Source organism: Lagenorhynchus albirostris, chromosome 20, assembly GCF_949774975.1.
Source record: "Lagenorhynchus albirostris chromosome 20, mLagAlb1.1, whole genome shotgun sequence".
NCBI classification, from domain to species: domain Eukaryota; kingdom Metazoa; phylum Chordata; class Mammalia; order Artiodactyla; family Delphinidae; genus Lagenorhynchus; species Lagenorhynchus albirostris.
The window spans coordinates 47,379,008-47,400,275 of record NC_083114.1 but is presented as its reverse complement, the minus strand read 5'-3'; the positions used below and the strand labels follow the sequence as shown (position 1 = coordinate 47,400,275).

At 52.0% G+C, this 21,268-nt stretch overlaps 1 protein-coding gene across 2 annotated transcripts in view; it reads left to right on the top strand.

Annotated features, from left to right (window-relative positions):
* Positions 1-21,268, top strand: part of TBCD (tubulin folding cofactor D) — a 177,047-nt gene that overhangs the window by 36,796 nt on the left and 118,983 nt on the right. For both annotated transcript variants that reach the window (XM_060132925.1, XM_060132924.1), the window contains exons 8-13: positions 8,536-8,581; positions 10,018-10,150; positions 14,530-14,666; positions 15,304-15,364; positions 16,409-16,483; positions 21,101-21,195. In XM_060132925.1, the coding sequence (XP_059988908.1) occupies positions 8,536-8,581; positions 10,018-10,150; positions 14,530-14,666; positions 15,304-15,364; positions 16,409-16,483; positions 21,101-21,195 (547 nt within the window). The remainder of the gene's footprint in view (positions 1-8,535; positions 8,582-10,017; positions 10,151-14,529; positions 14,667-15,303; positions 15,365-16,408; positions 16,484-21,100; positions 21,196-21,268) is intronic.

Genomic DNA, 21,268 nt, shown 5'->3' with positions numbered 1-21,268 from the left:
CAGAATGGGGGAGCTTGTCCTGCCTGAGCCCCATCCTGTCTGCTGGTTGGTGTGTTTGTGATGTCACGTCTTTCTGAGGGACTGGGAATGGGGCCATCATGCAGTGAGGTGCCCCTCAGTGCCAGTGCTCATCAGCTCACAGGGTAATTCTTGGGTGCTAGTAAGTGGCACCCCTGAGCCGTGTGGTGTGGGCCCCTTTCTCCCAGGGCCTAGGGTGGAGCTGCTTTTCTTGCCCTTGACTCAGTGGTGCCTTCAGGGGCCTCAGACCAGCATCTCCTGCTTGGCAGCCGGGCGGACTTGCTCTCAACAGCCGACAGCCTGTGATTTATGGCTGGAGAACATGCCCTGGGGAGGGAAGCTGGTTGCATGGTGCAGAAGAGCTGGCTTGGGTGGGTAGTGATTGGAAGGTGTGGTGGTTTAGAGTGATTACTGGGAAATGCATTTGTTTGCACTTTGTGCTGTGCTGGTTTCTAGAACAACAGGAGCAGACCTGGCGGTCACCTCTCCTCAGATGGGTGTGCTGTGTGGTCTCGTCTCTCTGTGGTGTGAGGGCTTGTATGGAGTGTGTGCTTCCAGCTGGTGGTTTTCAGTTGGCTCATGTTTTATGCTTCCATGAAAAATGGGGTACACTCCCCATTTAGTGGCCCGGCTGATGGATCCTCCTGACCATCTGAAGATGAGAGCATTTCTGTTGGCCACTTCCTCCCGTTGCTGGGGGTCACTGTTCTCTGCACGTGCCGGGTTGGACCGTGTGCCCTCAGGAGGGAAGGGCAGTGAAGATGGCCCTACTTTACGTGGAAAAATAGACTAAGAAACAAAATCAAAGCCCTGGCCCTCTGTGATTTTTGTTCCTTTTCATCCCTTTAGCCATTCTGAGTCTGTTCATGGGAGAGTCTGTAACTCCTGTGACCTTTGCCTTTGTGCGTACAGAGCACCCCCACCCCTGGGAAATCCTGTGGGCTTCAAGGTCAGGAAAAGTGTAGGGATAAAAAGAACCCACCTTGGGCTTCCCTGGTGGCGCAGTGGTTGAGAGTCCGCCTGCCGATGCAGGGGACACGGGTTCGTACCCTGGTCCGGGAAGATCCCACATGCTGCGGAGCGGCTGGGCCCTTGAGCCATGGCTGCTGAGCCTGCGCGTCCGGAGCCTGTGCTCCGCAACAGGAGAGGCCACAACAGTGAGAGGCCCGCGTACCATAAGAAAAAAAAAGAACCCACCTTGAACCCATAAAAGATGGGGTATTGGGTCCCCTTTGGTCCAGACAGTGGCCTGCAGCCTGGCCTCGGGGCTGGTCCCCTCTGTGGGGTGGGGACCATGGGGGACTGTCACCATCTGCCCATGCCCAGTGGCGGGCTGTGTCAGTGACAGTTGTCCTGGGAAGTCTTCACTACTTGTTCTTTTCTCTTACTTAGACTTTGTAAGGAATTTGGCAAATGAAGGATGTTCATGTGTGAGAGCATTTGGGGCCTTTCCTCGTATTTTAAATTCTTATTATTTATCAGTGAATGAGACCAAAGAGCGTTTAAGTGGTCACCAGGTGCTGTCAGTTCTGTTTCCTGCCGTTGCCTGTCCAGCCTCCCTCCCCCTGCAGACCGTCTGCCCTGGTCTAGGCGCCCCACCTCAGCTTCCCGGACGTTGAGAGTGGCCTCCCCATGTGTCCCACACACTGCTGCCAGGGTGGTGCCTGCAGGGTGAGATTTCAGTCCCTCACACGGATCCTAAGGAGGGAGTTGTGTCTGTCGTGGACAAGCCACCCCCAAGCCTGTGGCTCTGCACAGCAGCTGTTGTGTGTGGATTCTGTGGGTCCTGACAGGCCAGGGCATGGGCTGGGGGGGCGCTTGTCTCTGCCTCTTGCTGCCAAGGGCCTTGCCTGAGAAGCCCGCACTGTGTGGGTGACTAGAAGGGTTAGGCTCAGCTGGGCCTGTGGACTGTTTCTTCTGCGTGGCACCTCTGCATGTGGCTACTGGGTTTCCAGGGAGAGTGTCCCAGGCAGAGGGTCCTGGGCTTGGCAGTCACAGTGTTGCTTCTGCCTGGCTCTGTTGGTTGAAGCAGCTGGAAGACCCCTGGCCCCAGGGAGGAAGGCAATGACCCCAGAGACCCCGGCTGTGGAGGGGAGGAGGTCAGAGAACTTGCCACATAGGGTGACCGTACGATTTTTATCCACACTATGTATTTGAGAGTAAAAGGAGGCTCTGCTCTATTCATAACAAAGCTGCCGGGAGTGAGGGGGGTGAACTGGCCAAGGTGCCCGTCTGACCCGATGCTCCAGTAGAACAGTGTACCCGCGGCCCGCCTGCGTGGGGTGCCCATCGGTAGACCTTGTCCCTGCGCTGAGAGCTGCTGAAGGGAAGCTTCTCGGTGAGGTTTGTTTTTGATGCCCCCCCCCCGCCCCCCGGCACTATTAGGCATCTCATCGCACGTTGTGTGGACCCCATCACACCACTGGTCTGCAGACGGTCAGTGGGTATTTTGGTGCTTTTGGCTCCCTCCCAGATTCCAAGTCCTCACATGGAAGGAACCAAGTGTTTCTGCTCAGGAGTAATTGTTCTGAAAATGGATGACTTGTGTCTAAAATATATTAAATTGGATGCATTTGAATTTACATGGAGTAAGTTAACTTTAAATTTTGTAAATGAAACCTAGGGAAGAGTTCTTAAAAGAAAATAGTTTTTAGACAAATGAAAGGAATATGTCTGTATTTACCAGGTAGGAGACAGTTCAGATATCATTGGTTAATATAATGCGTTTTATGTTCATTTGCATTTTATTTTCTGAGTGGCTCAGCGAACTGGTACCATCACTGCCGCCTGTCGTTTACTGAGGAAACTGAGATTCAGAGAGGGTGCCTTCCTGCCCCGTCACACAGGTGGTCAGGGGTCTGGATGCTTCTCTGTGTGACATTCGTGGAGAATCCTCAGCACAGTCAGTGGGTAGTGTAGGAAGAGCTCCTTCTTCTTTGAAAAATCATTTTTATTCTACACTTGGTGAAGAGATTAAGCAGTCCAGAGGCTTGGTGATGAAAACACATCAGCCCTTGTCTGCTCTTGTCAGCACAGCCCCTTCTCCCGGAGACAGCCCGCTTTGTGCTGAGGGTGATTGCTGCCCCTTCCTCCTGCACGATGTGCTCCAGCCCATCTGCTGGCTTGCTGATGCCCCTCCTGCTATCTCCCAGCTTTGTTGACAATGTCACTGTTTTTAGGTGCTCTGGACCTGTTTCCTCTGCCATCCCCTCTCCACAGGGTCTCCTGATCCCACCCCTCTTTGTAAGAGGATGTCATGGTGCTTTTCCTCCCCTGCTGCCTGCCTCGCCCGTTGCTTCTTCTCAGCCAGTGCCTGTGTGTATTCACTTGTACATGATACGAGTTGGCAGCATTTCCCTTCCGTTCTGTATCCTTCTTTAAGTCTTGGGCTTAGAATCATTGGTTTGTAACTTTTACAGTCAATAACATTCATGACAGGGGTTCGTTTTCTGCTCTGCAGTCCCAGGGTCCTTATGAAGGAGCGTTGTGCCTGGTATTAATGTCAGATGGAGTCTACTTTCTAACATTCCCGTTGATCAGAATCCTGTCTTGTTTTTGTTTCTTTCACATGTGGACCACAACTTGTACAATTTTGATTTTCTTGTATTTTGCTTATCTTTTTTTTTCTTCACTAGCCCTTAATATGGTCTTAATATTGTTGATTGCTTAGACTCCCTTCCACCCTTCTGGAAGATTCTGCTCTGTGTTTTTGCTGACTCTGTGGAGCCCCTCAGGGTCATCTGGGACAAGCTGGATCCTCCTCTTGTAGCCCCACTTCTAGTGTGGAGCACCTTCTCACCACTCAATCGAAAATTTGTTGCGATTTCTTGCTATTTATTTAGGGGAAAGCGTTCAGTCTTTTACCATTAAGTATGATACCAGCTGTGGGTTTTCATAGATGCTCTTTATCATGTTGAGGAAGTTCCCTTCTATTTGTAGTTGATGGGGAACTTTCATCATGAATGGATGTTGGATTTTGTCAGGTGCTTTTTTTGCTTTTACTGAGCTGATTGTATGTTTTTGTTCTCTGTTCTGCTAATACGATGTATTATATAAATCAATTTTTGAATGTTAAACCAGCCTTGCATTCCTTGTAAATGGGGAATAAATCCCATTTGGTCATGGAGTAAAATCCATTTAATATGTTCCTGGATTCATTTTGCTAGTATTTTGTTAAGGATATAAAAAAGAAATTATTTTAATTAATTAATTTATTTTATTTGGTTGCTTCAGGTCTTAGTTGCGGCTCGCCGGCTCCTTAGTTGTGGCATGCAAACTCTTAGTTGCAGCATGCATGTGGGATCTAGTTCCCTGACCAGGGATCGAACCCAGGCCCCCTGCCTTGGTAGTGTGGAGTCTTAACCACTGCGCCACCAGGGAAGTCCTAAGGATTTCTATATGTTTGTTCATGAGGGACATTGATCTGCGGTTTTCCTATGATGTCTGTGGCTTTTGTATCAGGCGAGGACCGGGAACTGTTCCTCCTCTGTTTTCTTGAAGTTTATGTAGGATGTATTTTTTCCTTAAATGTTTGCTAGAATTCATTAGTGAAACCATGTGGGCCTGGGGGTTTCTTTATGGAAAGATTCTAAAGTACTAATTTAAATTTCTTTACATGATCCAAGTCTATTCAGATTTTCTATTTCTTAAGCCATTTTTGCTTATTTGGAATTTGTCTTGGAATTTGTCCACTTCCTTTGGGTTGTCTAATTTTTTTTTTTAAATAAATATATATATATATTTATTTATTTTTGGCTGCGTTGGGTCTCGTTGCTGCGCGCGGGCTTTCTCTAGTTGCGGCGAGCAGGGACTACTCTTACATTGCGGTGTGTGGGCTTCTCATTGTGGTGGCTTCTCTTGTTTTGGAGCATGGACTCTAGGGCGCTCGGGCTTCAGTAGTTGTGGCATGAGGGCTCAGTAGTTGTGGCTTGTGGGCTCTAGAGGGCAGGCTCAGTAGTTGTGGCACACGGGCTTAGTTGCTCTGCGGCATGTGGGATCTTCCTGGACCAGGGCTCAAACCCGCGTCCCCTGTGTTGGCAGGCAGATTCTTAACCACTGCGCCACGAGGGAAGTCCCGTCTAATTTGTTGTTGTAAAGTTGTTTATAAAATCCCTTTGTTATCCTTTTAGTTTCTTTAGGCTCTTTTGTGAAGTCCTTGAATCCCTGCCTTTATTTTTATGTATACATGTGTGTGTGTGTGCACATGTGCACACATGTGTGTATATTAAAATAAAATATACAACCACACACTTGTGTTGTTGAACTGTTTTAAATTAAATCACTCCACTGCCTGTAAATACTTCAGTGTGTATTCTACATAATCAGCATACCATTTTGAGGACTTCTTTTTAAAACAAAAAGTTTTGTTGTCTCCCACATGATAGTAATTCTGATTGTAGTATCCACTGGAAGAGAACACAGAGTGGGTACTTTGAGTTCAGTGATGCTTAACTGTGCATTCATGTCTGTTAATCTGGCCGTGTCTGCCCGCCATGCAGCTGGGTGTGGCAAGGCCTCCCCTCTTGCTGCCCGGACTCAGCGCGGAGCTTGGGGTGGGCAGGGTTCAGAAAGGACAGCAGTGATTCTGGTGCTTCAGTAGCTGAGACGGTAAGTCTTCCTGGTGGTATTTTCTACCATAGAGCTGTTGGCGTACTAGAGTGTGCTTCACAGTTTTAGAAAATTTGGCAAAATTTATGTTAGTTATTTTTATACCAAGACATTTATTTGTGTTTTTAAGCGTATAATTACTATAACTTTGAAAGTTGATTGAGACCTGAGTGGTTTTTATAACTTGTGTGCTTGTCGTATTGTCAGCTGTTTCCTTGTGGCACCGGTTGTCTTTGTGTGCAGTGGCACTGGCCATGTGGATGGCTTTGTGCCCCGAAAACAGAGGGGAGGTGGTATGTGTCCGCAGGGTACGCTGGCGCTGCGATCTGGGCTGGGCCAGCCCTGAGACGCCCCCTCAGCCCTGCAGGCTGGGCCTCCTGCTTGGAGGAGGAGCTGGACCCTCGGTGAAGCCCCATCCTCGGCCAGGTTCTCTGTCCTGGTTTGTATGTGAGGCAGTTTGGAGCTGAGACCGTTGCATCCAGGTTGTTTATGTGAACCCTGACATTTAGTTTTTTTAAAGTTAGAGATATCTAACCACAGTGGTCTGTTCTGTAAGCTTTACTGCTGGGGTCTGGACTGTCTGAGTCCTGTATGGAGGCCTGGCCTAGCTCCTGGGGGAGGCCGCGGCGGAGCTGGAAGGATGCGTGGCAGGTGAGGGACGGCAGTGGCCTGCATGGAGGCTGCAGCGGAGCTGGAGGGATCGAGGCAGGTGACGGACGGCAGTGGGCTGCATGGTGCGGCCCGCCCTTTCCTTACTCCTGGTCCCAGACCAGCTCCACGGCCACCAGCTTGGGTGTCTGTCCTTCTGAGCCAGTCCACTGGTCCTGTTGTGGCAGTCGGGGCAGGAGGCTGATGGCCAGCATAGTAGATGGGGTTGCTCTCGTGGCCTCTGCTGCAGGAGGAGGGTGGCGGGCGTTGTGCCCAGGGCTGTGGGTGGCTCACCCTGGGGCTCACACGTCCTGCTCAGACTCATCTGGCTGCAGGATGGTTTCCTCCTTCCTTTCCACCAAGTCACCTCCCTGACTCCTTTAAAAGTTCACCAGGGGGCTTCCCTGGTGGCACAGTGGTTAAGAATCCGCCTGCCAATGCAGGGGACATGGGTTCGATCTCTGGTCCGGGAAGATCCCACATGCCGCAGAGCAGCTAAGCCCGTGTGCCACAACTACTGAGGCTGCGCTCTAGAGCCCCTGAGCCACAACTACTGAGCCCACGTGCCACAACAACTGAACCTGCACGCTTAGAGCCCGTGCTCCACAACAAGAGAAGCCACCACAACGAGAAGCCTGCACACCACAACGAAGAGTAGCCCCCACTCGCCGCAACCAGAGAAAGCCCGCGCACAGCAATGAAGACCCAGTGCAGACAAAAATAAAATAAATTAAAAAAAAAAAAAAAAGTTCACCAGGAAGAAGCTAGGGGATGCAGGTGACTTTCCCCCTCCTCATAAACCCAGATTGTAAAGACAAACATTTCAAGTGTTTTGGGAGTGGTTTACCAGTCATGAAATGGGGATATTTCAGATGTGGCCCGTGAACGTCCGGGGGTCCTTCTCCACTTGTAGTGTGGGTCATGGAAAGTTGTGGGGGAATGAAATGTCCTGAACTTCCTAATCTGATGGCTGGCTCATGGTTTTGGGGTTGAGTTGTTGCGGGGAGAGGAAGGGCAGAAAGCACGAAGGAGAGCATGACTTCTGCCAAGGGGCTTTTGCAGCAGAGGGCCAGAGCAGGGCTGGTGAGGTGAGGCACTTATCACGTGTGCTGGCAGAGGCGGTGGAGCCATGGGCCACTGGCTGGGAGGTTCCATGGTGCTTTGAGTGTTGGGATGTCCTGGGCCTGTGGGTCTGAGCCCTGTGTCTTGTTCTCCTGTGAGCCTGCCTCAGAGTGTCCAGGGCCCCGGAGTGGTTGGTCTCCATGTGAAACACCACTGACTAAGTGTCTGGGATGGTGTTCACTCTCTTCACCTTGGCTGAGCAGCTCCCTCACCAGCAGGACCTGGTGTCGGGGGACGGGGTCCAGTGCGGTTGGGCCCACGTACCTTCAGATGGTCTAAGACAGAAGTGGTCTCACCTTGCCAGTTAAATAGTAATTTTTTTTTTTTTTTGGCGGTACGCGGGCCTCTCACTGTTGTGGCCTCTCCCGTTGTGGAGCACAGGCTCCGGACGCGCAGGCTCAGCGGCCATGGCTCACGGGCCCAGCCGCTCCGCGGCATGTGGGATCTTCCCGGACCGGGGCACGAACCCGTGTCCCCTGCATCGGCAGGCGGACTCCCAACCGCTGCGCCACCAGGGAAGCCCCAAATAGTAATTCTTGAAGGAGAAGAAGTTCCTTAGCTGTTTTCTTAGAGTTGCTTAGCTTTAGGGTTCTTCGTTTAAGGGCTTGGATACCCAAGTCTTGCAGAGTTGAAAGTGGAGGGTAAAATTTCAGGTTGAGGACTCCGGGTATTTGAGGTTTTGACAGCCTGCCGGCCCCACGTGTGTGAGAAGCAGGAGGGGCCCTTTCTCCTTTGCTGGCTCAGAACGAGGATGAGTACGTGGATGCCTTACCTTTGTGTCGGATAATTCGACCTGTAACTCTTATCCTTTGGTACCTTCAGGTACACGCTAGTCATGGAAACCCGGTACGATTCCTTACTCTCCTTACAGGCCAGCACCCTTAACTTCAACGCGGGCGTGTGTCAGTGAGCACGGCCTCACCGCTGCATCTCTGGTTTACGTTGCCCCTTTGGAAGATTTCCTCTCTAGTCTCTTGTAATTCCTTTCTTTGTCATGTACAGAAACTCTTCTCTTGTTATTTCCTGGCGAGTGTCTAGAATAAAAATCCTGGAAGATGTGATGAATTGTTTTGATAATTGATGTTTTCAATTTGTAAATGTATTTGCAAATTCTAACAGAATTTTTTTTCTTTTTTTAAGGCACAAATATTTAAGCATGGAAAACGTGAAGACTGTTTACCCTACGGTAAGGTTTATTTGTAAGTGAGGGTGTGTTTGTGACATGAGTTTGCCTGAATTATGATCAAATGTGTCTCTTTAACAGTTTATTCACAGGCACAAAAATCTGTGACTTGCTATATTTGGATACTATCATAGGTCTTTTTTTTCGGTCTTCTTTGTGTGTGTGTGTGTATGTACGTATGTGTTAATAATCTGACTGTTAGGTCTCAGGCCTCTTAGGGAGGAGGTCTGGGTTCCTGATGCCCTGACTGTCTGGTCTTGATCCTGGGGGCCTTGGGATGTAGATGAAGCCCTGAGGTTTCTGGCTCGCTTCCTGGGGGCCCAACTGCATTCTTCCCAGCACCATGGCTACATCATTTGCCCTTTTTGCCTCATTCTCTTAATTTTAGATTGAACCTCAACTTATGAAAATCAGTATAGTGATTTTTGCTGCAGGAAGGCTTACTCCCTGGAACAAGAGAAATTTCTTAGTCCATGTTTTAGAAGATGTATGAATCAGATTTAGGTAGTAGAGTCTATTTCTTGAAGTTTTCATCATGGAACATTTCATACACATACAGGAAGACTGATTGGTATAGTGACCTCTCATATTTCTATCACAAGCTTCAGGTTTTTAATTCATGGGCACTCCTGTTTCATCCATGCTCCCCCTCACCCACCACCTAGACACCCTATCATTCCACTGGCATCTGTTGACTCTTTTTGGAAACATAACCTTGATGTCATTGTCACACATGAGAACATGAGCAGTCGCCATTCAGCATCGTCACACGTTGTCCTTGATGGACTCGCACACACAGATCCCAGGTCCATCTTGAGTTACTGTCAGTTATACCTACGCTGGTCACTGTGCGCCGTTTGGGTCTTTTGGGAAGTTACCCAGATGCCATTTCAACTTGTCTTGAACGCCCCCTCCTTGTCTCACACGAAACATGGTCCTGCGTGCTCTCCTGGCCTCCGCTTCCCCCGATGCCCGCCTCATTGCCCCAAATAGCCTTGACTGCAAGGGGGCCCGATCACACAGTTTCCCTGCTTGTAGAGACCCCTCTCTGTTCTTGCAGCCTCATGCTTAAGCCTGTCTGCATGGTCCTCATGGCCTGCATGTGCTCCACCCTCCAGGCACGTGCCCGCTGTCTCTGCCCAGGACACTGTTCCCTCCCTGGGTTCCTCTGCGTTCCATCTCCAGATCCGTGGTTCACAGTGAGAGGGTTGGGCAGGTCCGACTCCAGCTGCACTTAGTAAATGACATGGGGTGAAAGGGTCTTTATGAAGCAGAGCTCAAGGGGTCCAGCGTAGATGTAGGCCTTCACACTGACTGGGGTCGGGGGGGCCTGTGGAAGTGTCTGGTTTTGGTGTCGTGCGTGTCAGGTGGGGTTGGTGGATTTGGGAGATGACACAAAACCTTCCCACCAAACTGAGCGAGATGTGCTGTGTTCACAGCTGCCACCGTTCTCCAGTGCCTGGACAACTGCAGGCTCCCCGACAGCAACCAGACCCTGCTCCGGAAGCTTGGGGTGAAGCTCGTGCAGCGGCTGGGCCTGACCTTCCTGAAGCCCCAGGTGGCCAAGTGGAGGTGAGTGGACTGAGTGGTAACCACGCGACCAGGGTGTGTCGGGAGGCTGGCGCGGGGCTAGGTGTTTCAGGTGGCTGGACACAGCGGGCTGATTGACGTGTCCTCCTGCTTTCATTTTTTCCCCAGTCTCAGCAGTGTTTCTGATTTTGAAAGGAACACCTTTTCTTTCGGTTATTTTCTGACCCCACATCTTCCAGGTAGAATCTTGAAGTGGAACTGATGACAAGGAAGGCTTGTTTCGCACTCACTGAGAGTGCTTGTCATTCAAGTGTAGGGCAGCCTCACTGGCGGGTCGCACCGTAGGGAAGGCTCCATTCTGGTCACCTCAGTCTGGGTCATGGGCTCCTTCCTCGAGGTTTACTCAGAAAGGAGAGCTGTCTCTGCCTGTGGATGGAAACGATGTCTTAAGGGTTCTTTTGAAGTAGTGGCTCCCCCGGAAACAGACTGTTTGCTGTGCTGGGGGTGGTACTGCATTTTAGCAGTCTTCAGTTTTATTTCACGTATTCATTTGTGTGGTTTGGGAGGAATTATTTGATTAAGTTTGTCTCCAATTATAGGAAATTCCAGAGAAGTGTGTTATGTTTTAGTGATGTTTTACTGAAATACCTTTTAGGTGTTCTGTATACAGCTTGTTCTGTAAGTTGTTTATGAGACTAAATGTTAGTGGTTACTTTGCAGATGCTGTGGAAAATTAACATTCTGTGCTGTATTAGGGCTCCCCTGAGAAACAGAACCAATTGGTGTGTGCGTGTAAAGAGACTTATCATAAGGAATTGGCTTATGCTTGTGGAGCTGGCAAGTCCCCACATCTGGCAGGCTTGGAGGCCAGGAGGAGCTGATGTTTCAACTTGAGTCTGAAGGCAGGAAGTATCCCTCTCACTGGGGGAGAGGGAGCCTGTCTGTGATCCTCAGGCCTTCAGTGGATTGGGCAAGGCCCACCACACTGGGGAGAGCAACCTGCTTTACTAAGCCCACAGCTTAAATGTTAATTTCACCCACAATCACGGTCACAGACACAACCAGAATAATGTTTGAGCAAATATCTCGGCACCGTGACCCGGTCAACTGGACACGTTAAAATGAACTATCACAAGTACTCCAAGCATTTATGTGGGAAGGAGAGTAATTTAGCACCCCAGTTACTTTGTTCAGTCTGTATCTCTCTGTACACTGAGTGTGATCATTAATGTGGTGGGTTCAGTCTCCGTCTTGCTCTTTGTTTTCTCTCTCTTCCGTCTTTTTTTCATTTTATCCCCTCGGATACATTTTCTTTTTACTTTTTTTCTTTTTATTTTTTTTTTTGCGGTACGCGGGCCTCTCACTGTTGTGGCCTCCCCCGTTGCGGAGCACAGGCTCCAGACGCACAGGCTCAGTGGCCATGGCTCACGGGCCTAGCCGCTCCGCGGCATGTGGGATCTTCCGGGATCGGGGCACGAACCCGTGTCCCCTGCATCGGCAGGCGGACTCTCAACCACTGCGCCACCAGGGAAGCCCCTTTTTATCTTTTAGATTCATTCCCTTTTTGGTTGCCTTCCCCTTAGTGACAGGCAGGTAACTGGCCGCACTGCCCCTCCTGCTGTCGGGGCGCAGGCCTTCTCAGTTCCCCCTGCTGGGGTGTGGCCCTTGCTCCTGCAGCAGCCGCTCATGTCTCATGCGTGGCCTTTCAGTCCTTCCTGCTGGACCCACACTTCAGTGACTGCCCAGCGTTACTTGCCCTCTGGACTCTGTTTGGCTCTCTTGGCCTCCCAGCTGCTCTCTGATGGCGCATCTGGGTCTCACACGCCTCACAGCTGCCTGAGGATCCAGGGAGAATTTGGGATGCTGTTTCAGCTCCCCTTCCTTCAGCGTCAATCCCCACTTAGTAGCCATCTCACTAGTCAAGATTTCTTTTTTCTGCCCAGCAGGACGGCGGCTATGCTCGGGCTGTACTTTCCTGTGCCGTGGTTTAGAAAGTGCCTTTGGGAGGAAGCAGAGGGGAAGTTGGGTGCACCTGGGGGCTTCCCTGCTCTGAGGGATTGTAGCCATGCCTTGGTTGTCATCTTGTGCCTGCCAGCGGTTGGTATATACACTTTGTCTAGATTTGTGGTTAAGTCAGGAGGGAAAGTCCAGTGGCAGCCTGTCTGGTCCCTGGTTGCTGGACGATATCGAGAACTTTTTCTGTGAGGTAGAGTCCTCGTGTGTCTTCACTGGAGGACAGTAACAGTGTCGACAGTCGTTGCCCAGTGCCTGCTGCTTGCCGGGAGCTTTATGATCTTGACCACAATCCTGTGGTGCCTGGTGACGTTCTCCTTGGTTCAGTTACCTGTTGCTGCTCTGATTCTGACAACAACTCTGATGTGTGTTCTTTTCCAGACCAACACCAGGCAGTTGTCGGACACCAGCTGGGTGTCCTACTGTGTAACTCAGTTTTGACTCTGTCTTTGTGGAGACAGCACCAGATCCTACAGGTTAAGGGCTCAGCCCACTAGACTGTCTACCCCTGCCTCAACACCTCTCCTCCCTCTGCCAACCCCAATTGCAAGTCGAGATTGTCACCTGTGTTTCTGACAGTCTGGCTACAGGTTGGAGGGTTTGATAATTTGCTAGAGCGGCTCATAGAACTCAGAGAAATATTTTATTTGAGATTACTGGTTTATTATACAAGGCTATAACTCAGGAACGGCTAGGTGGAAGAGATGCAGAGGGCAGGGCCTGGGGAGAGGGCACAAGGCTTCCATGCCCTCTGAGTTCCCCACCCTTCCTGCTTCTCCCTGTGTTCACCAACCTGGAAGCTGTCCTAACCCACTCCTTTTTTTTTGGTCCGGCCATGTGGCAAGCGGGATTTTAGTTCCCAGACTAAGGGTCAAACTTGCGCCCCCTGCAGTGGAAGCTCGGAGTCTTAACCACTGGACTTCCAGGGGAGTCTTCCTTTTGGGTTTTATTGGAGGCCTCATTGCATAGTCATGGTTGATTAAGTCACTGGCCATTGGCAGTTGATTGAACCTCCATCTTGGGAACTGCCCACACCATCCTTGTTTCACGGAATCTGAGGCCTCAAGGCCACAGCTAAACAGTGTCTGAGTTGGCTCTGTCTCTGAAGCCCCAGTTATCTGGAACTGGACTTGGCCTTAGGCTGTGGCCCCCAGTAATCATGCTGTAACTCGACCGGTCACCTTTTATGCCCCAGGCCCTGTCCTGAGATGGGGCTGCCCCAGAGTCAGGCCCAAGCGTGCCTGTCCTGCTTCTAGGAGGGGAGGCGTTCCTGGGCCTTTCTCTGCACAGGGCCTGGTCTGAGTGCTTTGTGCACATCCTCCCACCTGGCCTCGTTACAGCCCTCTGGGTGGGGCCTCATTTTACAGATGGGAAACTGAGGCAGGCAGAGGTTCAGGGGCTGTGCAGTCAGACAGCTGAGCTGGCGTGTGCTGCTGGCCCCTTCTTGGCGCTGCAGGAGATGATGCTGGTGGCCTCAGCAGGTGGGGAGGCGGGTGTGGGCGGCAGGAAGTGGTGAGAGCCATTCAGGAGGCAGGATCTGTGGGAGCTGGCATGGACCAGCTGTGGCCCCTGGTGTGGAAGGCAGGCATCTGGCCCAGAGACAGGGGGTGGGGCTCTGCTCAGGTGGGACCTGGAGGCAGAGCCTGTGGAAATAAGGCCAAGGCCAGTGGGTTCAAACGTGCCCTCCCTGCCATTTCTGTTGGGTGCATTCTTTTTTTAAAAAAATAATTAAAAAAATTTAAAATTTATTTTTATTTATTTATTTTTGGCTGCGTTGGGTCTTCGTTGCTGCGCACCAGCTTTCTCTAGTTGTGGCGAGCAGGGGCTGCTCTTCGTTGCGGTGTGCGGGCTTCTCGTTGCAGTGGCTTCTCTTGTTGTGGAGTACAGGCTCTAGGTACACAGGCTTTAGTAGTTGTAGCTCACGGGCTCTAGAGCGCAGGCTCCAGTAGTTGTGGCTTATGGGCTCTAGAGCACAGGCTCAGTAGTTGTGGCTCATGGGCTTAGTTGCTCCGCGGCATGTGGGATCTTCCTGGACCAGGGCTCGAACCCGTGTCCCCTGCATTGGCAGGCGGGTTCTTAAGCACTGTGCTACCAGGGAAGCCCTGTTGGGTGCATTCTTGTTGTCACGCTTTGTCACCTGCCTTTCTGCTAAGAAAGCTTTCCGACACGTGAGGGTTTCTGAGTCATCTAGAAGGTGAATCTATGTTCTGTGGCTCAGATGAGGTTGTCATCTTCCTTGACAGTCCATGCTGGTGACAGTTACTGCTCAGTTTCCTTCCTGTCCATCCTGTACCTGTAAAGCACATGGAATTTTCACAGTGACACTGAATTGTTGAGTTCAGTCATCAGGATCTTCTAGCTCCAAGTTGTCGCAGCAGGTCTGAGGTGTGTTTGTTTGCTTCTTGCAGGTACCAGCGTGGCTGCCGCTCCTTGGTTGCGGGCCTGCAGCTGAGTGTCCAGAGTCCTAGAGATCCAGGGATACAGACCGAGACCCCTGACAGCGACGGAGAGGACGACGTCCCCGAGGAGGTGGAGAGCGTGATAGGTGAGTGGGGGCCACCTCATCTCGACCTGCAGGGGACCTGGCCCCACCTCTGGTCTTTGCAGGGTGGGAGGTGAGCCTGGGGCTGTGTGCATCTGCTGTCTCCCCGCCCCCCGTTGCGGCCCTAGACCGCCCTGGTCGCAGTGCACCTGTGCACCTCCACAGGCTCCGTCCTGCCTCTGCATCAGGCTTCCTGTGCTGCCATGTGCCCTCCACCAGGGCTTCCACTGACCGGCTTGCAAGGCCTGTACTGCTTGGGAGCTCTCTGTGTGGCCTTTCCTAGAGGCTGAGCATTTCTCAGACCCTGTCCCTAGGAGAGCTGCTCTCTGCAGCCTCTGGCAGAAGCTGGTTTCTCTGGGAAGCCTCCCTCATCGGCCTCTGGCCTTCCTCGCTGGTGCTCTCTGCCCAGTGACTGTTAGGAGATAAGACAGAAATTGCCCTTAAGTGATGACTTAAAGACATACAGAAGGAAATGTCCTTTTATTGTGATTAGAATTGAGATTCTTCATGTAATTGCCTTTATGGTACTGTTTTGAGTGGTGTGCAGGGTGGGTTACCTTAAAGCTGGGAACTGAGAGCTCATCTAAAACTCTGGGTGGTTCCGTGGGGCTCACAGACCGGCCTTCCTGTGTTCTTCCAGAGCAGCTGCTGGTTGGGCTGAAGGACAAGGACACGATTGTGCGGTGGTCTGCGGCCAAAGGGTAGGTGACTGCACTTGGTCGAGGGGCTGGGCTGGGGGCTCACAGCTTATGCCCCAGATGCCTGCAGGTCTACTGAGTCTCCTTAATCATTCAGTACTTCCTGTGGAATTGGAGGGCTGCAAACAGCTCCCAGAGTTTTAAAAGGTAGAATGATTTTTTCCTAATTTACATTTACTGCTTTTTGTTCTAATTTTCAAGAAAATCACTGAGGTTGGTCAGTGGCTTCTTCATGTTCTTGCCCTTCTGGCTGGAATGAGCACGTTTGCCTTTTTTACCTTCAGGTGTTCCTTTCCTTGCTCCTCACGTCCTCACTGCCACGACCCCCACCTCCTGCCTCCACAGCCAGGGGCGGCCCCCCATGTAGAGAGCAGATGCTGCACGGCCTCACTTGATTCCAGAGCCCCCAGGAGGGGCTGGCATCCCCCTCTGCTATGCCTGAGGGAACAGCCAACACAGGCGCCCCAGCACACGCAGTGGGGCCAGGGCGGGTTAGGGGACAGAGTACAAAAGAGATGTTGTGGAGAAAAGGAAAATGGGTGAAGGTGCCCGTGGGCCCTCCCCACAGAGGTTACGGGTGTCCTTGCCAATCCACTCACATAGCGAATGCCGGGGAGAGGAGGCTCACACGGGGGCTTTTGGCCAACCTCGGAGCCCAGAGTCTTGTCTGCTTGGAGTATGATGGGCTGGGAGGGTGGGCCTTTCTGGGGCGCCGCTGGCCGGGACCCAGCCTGGGCAGTGACTTGATGGAAGCCGGCCCGGTTGGCATGCAGCAGGGGATGGACCTTGGTGGCCTGAGCTGGGAGCCGTTGACTGTCTGAGAAGTGCACCTGCCCTGTGGGCTCCCTTTGCCTTGGTCCCCCAGATGCCTGTCCTGTCTCTGTATGTCAGTGTGATGGGCTCCCTGATGGGGCAGGTGGCTTTTATGGAGCAGAATCAGCCTCTTTGCCATCCTCTGGAGAGAAGGACAGTTACTCGGGACGTTCCTAGTGTAGCGTGTGCCCTCGACGGGCTGCTGATGCTGACGACGTTGCTTCTGCTTTTCAGAATCGGTAGGTTGGCTGGAAGACTTCCCAAAGAGCTGGCGGATGATGTGGCCGGGTCTGTGCTGGACTGTTTCAGGTATGTGGGGAGATCAGAGGGGTAGATGTGTTTCTGGGTAACAGCAGTGGCTTTTCTTTCCTTACTTCCTCCTACGTTTTCTTTCAGTTGAGCTAGTTATCAGATTCTCTGAAGCCATTTCTTTTCCTTTTGAAGTTAAACTTGAGGACTCTAGTTATTTCTGATATATTTCTTGTGTGTGTGTGTGTGTGTGTGCACGCGTGTGCCCCTAATACGTCTTTTTTTAAAAAAAATTGGGGTATAGTTGTTTTACAATGTTGTGTTAGTTTCTACTGTACAGTGAAGTGGAGCTCCTTGTGCTATACACTAGTTGTCTATTTTATACATATTAGTATATATGTTAATCCTAATCTCCCAATTCATCCCACCCTGATATATTTCTTTTGTCAGCTTAGGCTCCGTTACATTTAAAAACCTTAAGGAGGTCAGTTTTGCGCGTGTCCACACATAGAAACGTATCCTTCAAGGAAACCTGTTTTCATTGGAATGAAACCAGGGCTGCTCTGTCCGAGAGAGTTTTCTGTGATGACGGCCTGTTCTAGATCTGGGGCTGTTGAGATCTTAAAAGAGGCTAGTGTGACTGAGGTCTGAATTCCAAATTTTATTTAATTTCATCAGATTTAAATCTCATAGCCACATGTTTGCCAGTGGTTGTGCTGCATCCGTCCTCACCTCTCAGGGGATCCTGGGGACCCGCGGCCTGCCCGAGGTGCAGGTGTGGGCCGGGAGGTGCAGGTGGCAGGTGTGGGAGTTTGAGCCTGGGGCCTGCAGGCGAGGGGCAAAGGGCAGAGCCCCGGGCAGCGCAGGTGGGCTGAGGGGGGCCGCGTTAGTGCAGCGCAGGTGGGCTGAGGGGGGGCCGCGTTAGTGCAGTGCAGGTGGGCTGGGGGGGGCTGCGTTAGTGCAGCGCAGGTGGGCTGAGGGGGGGGGCCGCGTTAGTGCAGTTCAGGTGGGCTGGGGGGGCCGCGTTAGTGCAGCTGCTCACGAGGACTCTTGGCTCTGCTTGCCCCTTGCTTTCAGAAGCAGGTGATTTGAGAATGGGTGTTGTGTTCGGCCCCCATGTGTGGTCCCACCCTTGTCAGCCGGTTGCTTCTCTTCTTGGTGCCCCCATGCGTGTGAGAGCTGTGCTATTGGTGTTCATGGGCACTCAGGCCTCGGTCACCAAGCTGGCCCACGGGGTCCCAGGGGCGCGGGCTTCTCCTGCCCTGGGCCCCGAGCCTGATTGGTGAGGTTTAAGGACTGCAGGAAACAGTTTCACACTACTGTTTCAGAGTAATGTTGCATGTGTGGCCACTGTGTCTTCTTGTGGCAGGAGACACGTGCTGCTTCGCGGGACTCTGTAGAACCGTGGGTCTGCACGATGACTCTGCTAGCTTGTTGTAGAGTGTCTTCCTGGAGTTCTTTTTCGGGGGCTTGCTGATGGGCACGAGATGACACGGGCACCCCACTGGTCCTGGGTGAAGAGGTGTGGGTTCAGGGCAACCAGGGGCGCGGGGGGTTTGGGAGGATGGAGGAGCCAGGGCCTCCGGCCTTTCCTCCCAGCCCCTTCCCCTGGGGTGGCTGTCTGCCTCAAGCGCTTCGCTTTCCTCTTTCCTTCCTTAGAGTGTTTCTGCACAGCACTCTGGCTATTTGAAGCCATCTTTGTCCAGCCCTTCCTTCTGCTGCTCCTTCTGCAGTCTCCCCTCCCATGCGCTCCTGGGTCCCCTCCCGTCCGGCTCTCAAACCCTGTTACTTCTCTAGCCGCTGTGCCTCTGCCTCAAGGGCTGTGAGCCCTTCACCCCAACGTGTCTCCCCTGAATGCTAGCATCTTTTCTCCCAAAACATGCTTCTCTGGTCAGATGTATGTTCCTTGCTCTCGGCCTGCAACCTTAGTCCAGTTTCACTCGTCCTAGTTAATCTCCAAATGCTGCTTTGCCTTTATTTTGTTGTTTTAATGAATTCCTCTGATCTTTGTGTCTGGGTTGTGGAGGGTAGAAATGGTCTCACTGCTCCAGATTCCCAAGGCCAGAAGCCCAATGCAACATTGAGTGAAGGGGCCTGAGTGGGCCCTCGGGGAGGCAGTCTTTCCCTGGACAGGACCTCACACAGTGGGCGTGAAACTCCTGATTGCAGAACAGGCCATAGAAAGGAGTCAGCGCAGCCGGGAGAAGCAGGTACCAGCTGGGCTGGGGTGTGAGGTTGGCAGGGTGGCCGGGCCGGCTGGCGACCCAGCACAGAGGCCGCTCTGGTCTCCTTCCTCCTTTTATGTCCTCCTGGGGTATGTGGTGAGCTGCCAGCCATTTCTGCAGTGGGTCAGAAATAGGACATTAATTCCTTTACATGTAAGAACACCCGACTCCTGGGACTGTTACCTTGCTCCCTGCCCTGTTTCTGGGCCAGATTATGTGGCTGGGGCCTCCCAGTGAGCCCCAGAGGACCTCCTCAGGCCCTGTGTTCCCCTCCCAGGTCCCGCCCCAGAATGTGCAGGTGCCCTTCAGTACCTGCACTCCCCTACCCCTCCCACCACTTAGAAAACCACGCGTTAGCCCCTCGATGGCCTCAGGACAGGATCCCAGAGATGGTGCCCAGACCCACCAGTCCAGGGTGGGTGCAAGCAGCCTGCCCCGGGAGGCCTTGCCGGGTCCTCTGTGTCTGGCATCTGCACTGAGCCCGCGGGTTTCTCCAGTCAGCAGACGGGCCTCAGCCCTGCGGCCTGGGTCCTGGGTGTGCCATGGTGGTGCTGCTGTGGCCGCGGGAGCAGCCCCCTCTCAGCAGGAAATGCTCTTCACGGCTCCTTCCCAGGCTTTTCCTTGAGTTCTAGTGCTGTTTGCAGTTAAAAGTTCAGAAGGAGATGAAAGTGATGGGGTGTCCCCCTCTGCTCTGCACCCTGCACGCACCGTCCCCCTTTCTCCGTGTCCTTCTAGGGACAGTGGGTATGAGGTGGGTGGAAGGATAAGAACGTCTTCTTCGCTCATCCCACGCCCTCCACGCCGCCCCACTCTGCTCTTCCAGATGGTCCTCATTGGGTGCCCTTGCCGATGAGAGGCCAGTGGCCCTGAGCCCATCTTGGCCCCTCTCTCCTGAGCCTGCTGTCTCGGCCCTTCTGTTTGCTGTTGTCTCCACTCCTCTGAGACCCCGGGCCCTCCCACGGTCGTCTGGGGCTTGGCTCTGGGACAGGAGCTTGCCCTCAGGCACTGGGCACTCTGGCGGTACTCGGTACTCTGCGTCCTAGTGTCTGCGTCCATCCCCGCTGTGCAGGTTGGCCTTGGAGAGGGTCCACGTCCTCCTGGAGTGGGCAGAGCAGAGGCAGCAGTGCAGGCAGCACACCGTGGTCCTCCTCGGCCGCCTTGGGCCACAGGCATTTTACAGCCTGACGCAAGGTCCTGCACTGTCCACAGCTGTTGACAAGCTACAGCGCACACACGTTTAGTTGAGAAACGATGGCGTGACTGGCGATTGTTTTAGTGATAAGTGAGTCATCGTACTGCTGACCTTTTATCAGGTTCTTCCAAATGTTATTAAATCTTTTATGGAAAGCAGAAAGCACTTCTCTCCAACTGAAATCCTGAAGTACACAAAGTGCAATATTAAATTGTGGCAACGGTCATATAGTCTTTGGGACAGACATTTGATAAACATCTGGAACTTAAAGTTATAATTGGAATTGAGTCACTGATTGCTGGCGAGGTCCAGGGCAGCTTTTGTGTCTGTCTTGGTCAGCGTGTCTCCGCAGAGCCCAGAGCAGGGCCTGGCACGTGGGAGACACTGCTAAGTGTATTTTGAGTGAAAAGATAAGCCTAACTTCTATCCTATCTGAGTATTCGTGCGTTTGTTGCCAGCCAGTGATGCAATTTATTTGGTTTTCCTAAACATTTCTTCGCCATCAAATTAATTTATTCAGAATTGGAAAGAGTCCTGTAATTTCTCTGGTTTTTTGGGTGAAGTATATTTCCATGTTTATTTTGGCAGCCAGGCGTGGAAACTCTCAGAACAGTTATTGATGTAAGAAGCAGTTGTTGATGTAAGAAAGGGTTATTCTCGCTAGTTATTATGCCAGAGCTGCACCTTTAAACATGAGAGCTTCCAAACCACTTCAGGAATTTTTTATTAAATACGAAATTTTGCTTATGAGTTGACTGGCTTTTCAGTTGTTTATTGAAAGTCTGTTTCAAACAGTACAAAACAAGTTCTGTATATGCTGTTTGATTCTAACTTCCTAATCTCAATATTCATCATTCAAGCCAGCAGGGGCTCCATGAAAAGGGGGTCTACTTGCCCTTCCTGTGAACATTTTCCTAACCTTCATTTGGTGTAGTCACTGTGTTGTAAGCCCAGCGTTTCTTGAGCGGCGCAACTGCTTAAACGGCTGAGAGAGCTAGCTGCTCTGGCCCGAAGGTGCAGTGGGCACGTGTGTGGGCTGCTCTTCCTGGGGTGTGTGAGGCTGACCCAGGATTTTTACTCATTCTCCGGAGACCTGAACATGGCCGTTATCTTCAGCTGATTTGGAGTACTTGATCTCGTTACTGACTGATATTTTATAAACTCACTCAGGGTTTTAGTGAGGCTTTTGGCCCGGGGGTGGACTTTCACTCTGGGCTGTGGGGGGCATCGTGCTGGGTCTCAGGCTCTTTGTGCTTTCAGTTTCCAGGAGACAGACAACGCCTGGCATGGCGGGTGTCTGGCGCTGGCGGAACTGAGCAGACGAGGCCTGTTGCTCCCTTCCCGACTCCCGGACGGTGAGTATGAAGCTCAGTTTTGTCTGGTCAAGACCATTTATGCGTGTCGAGGTGCTTCATCCGGCCCCCTCCC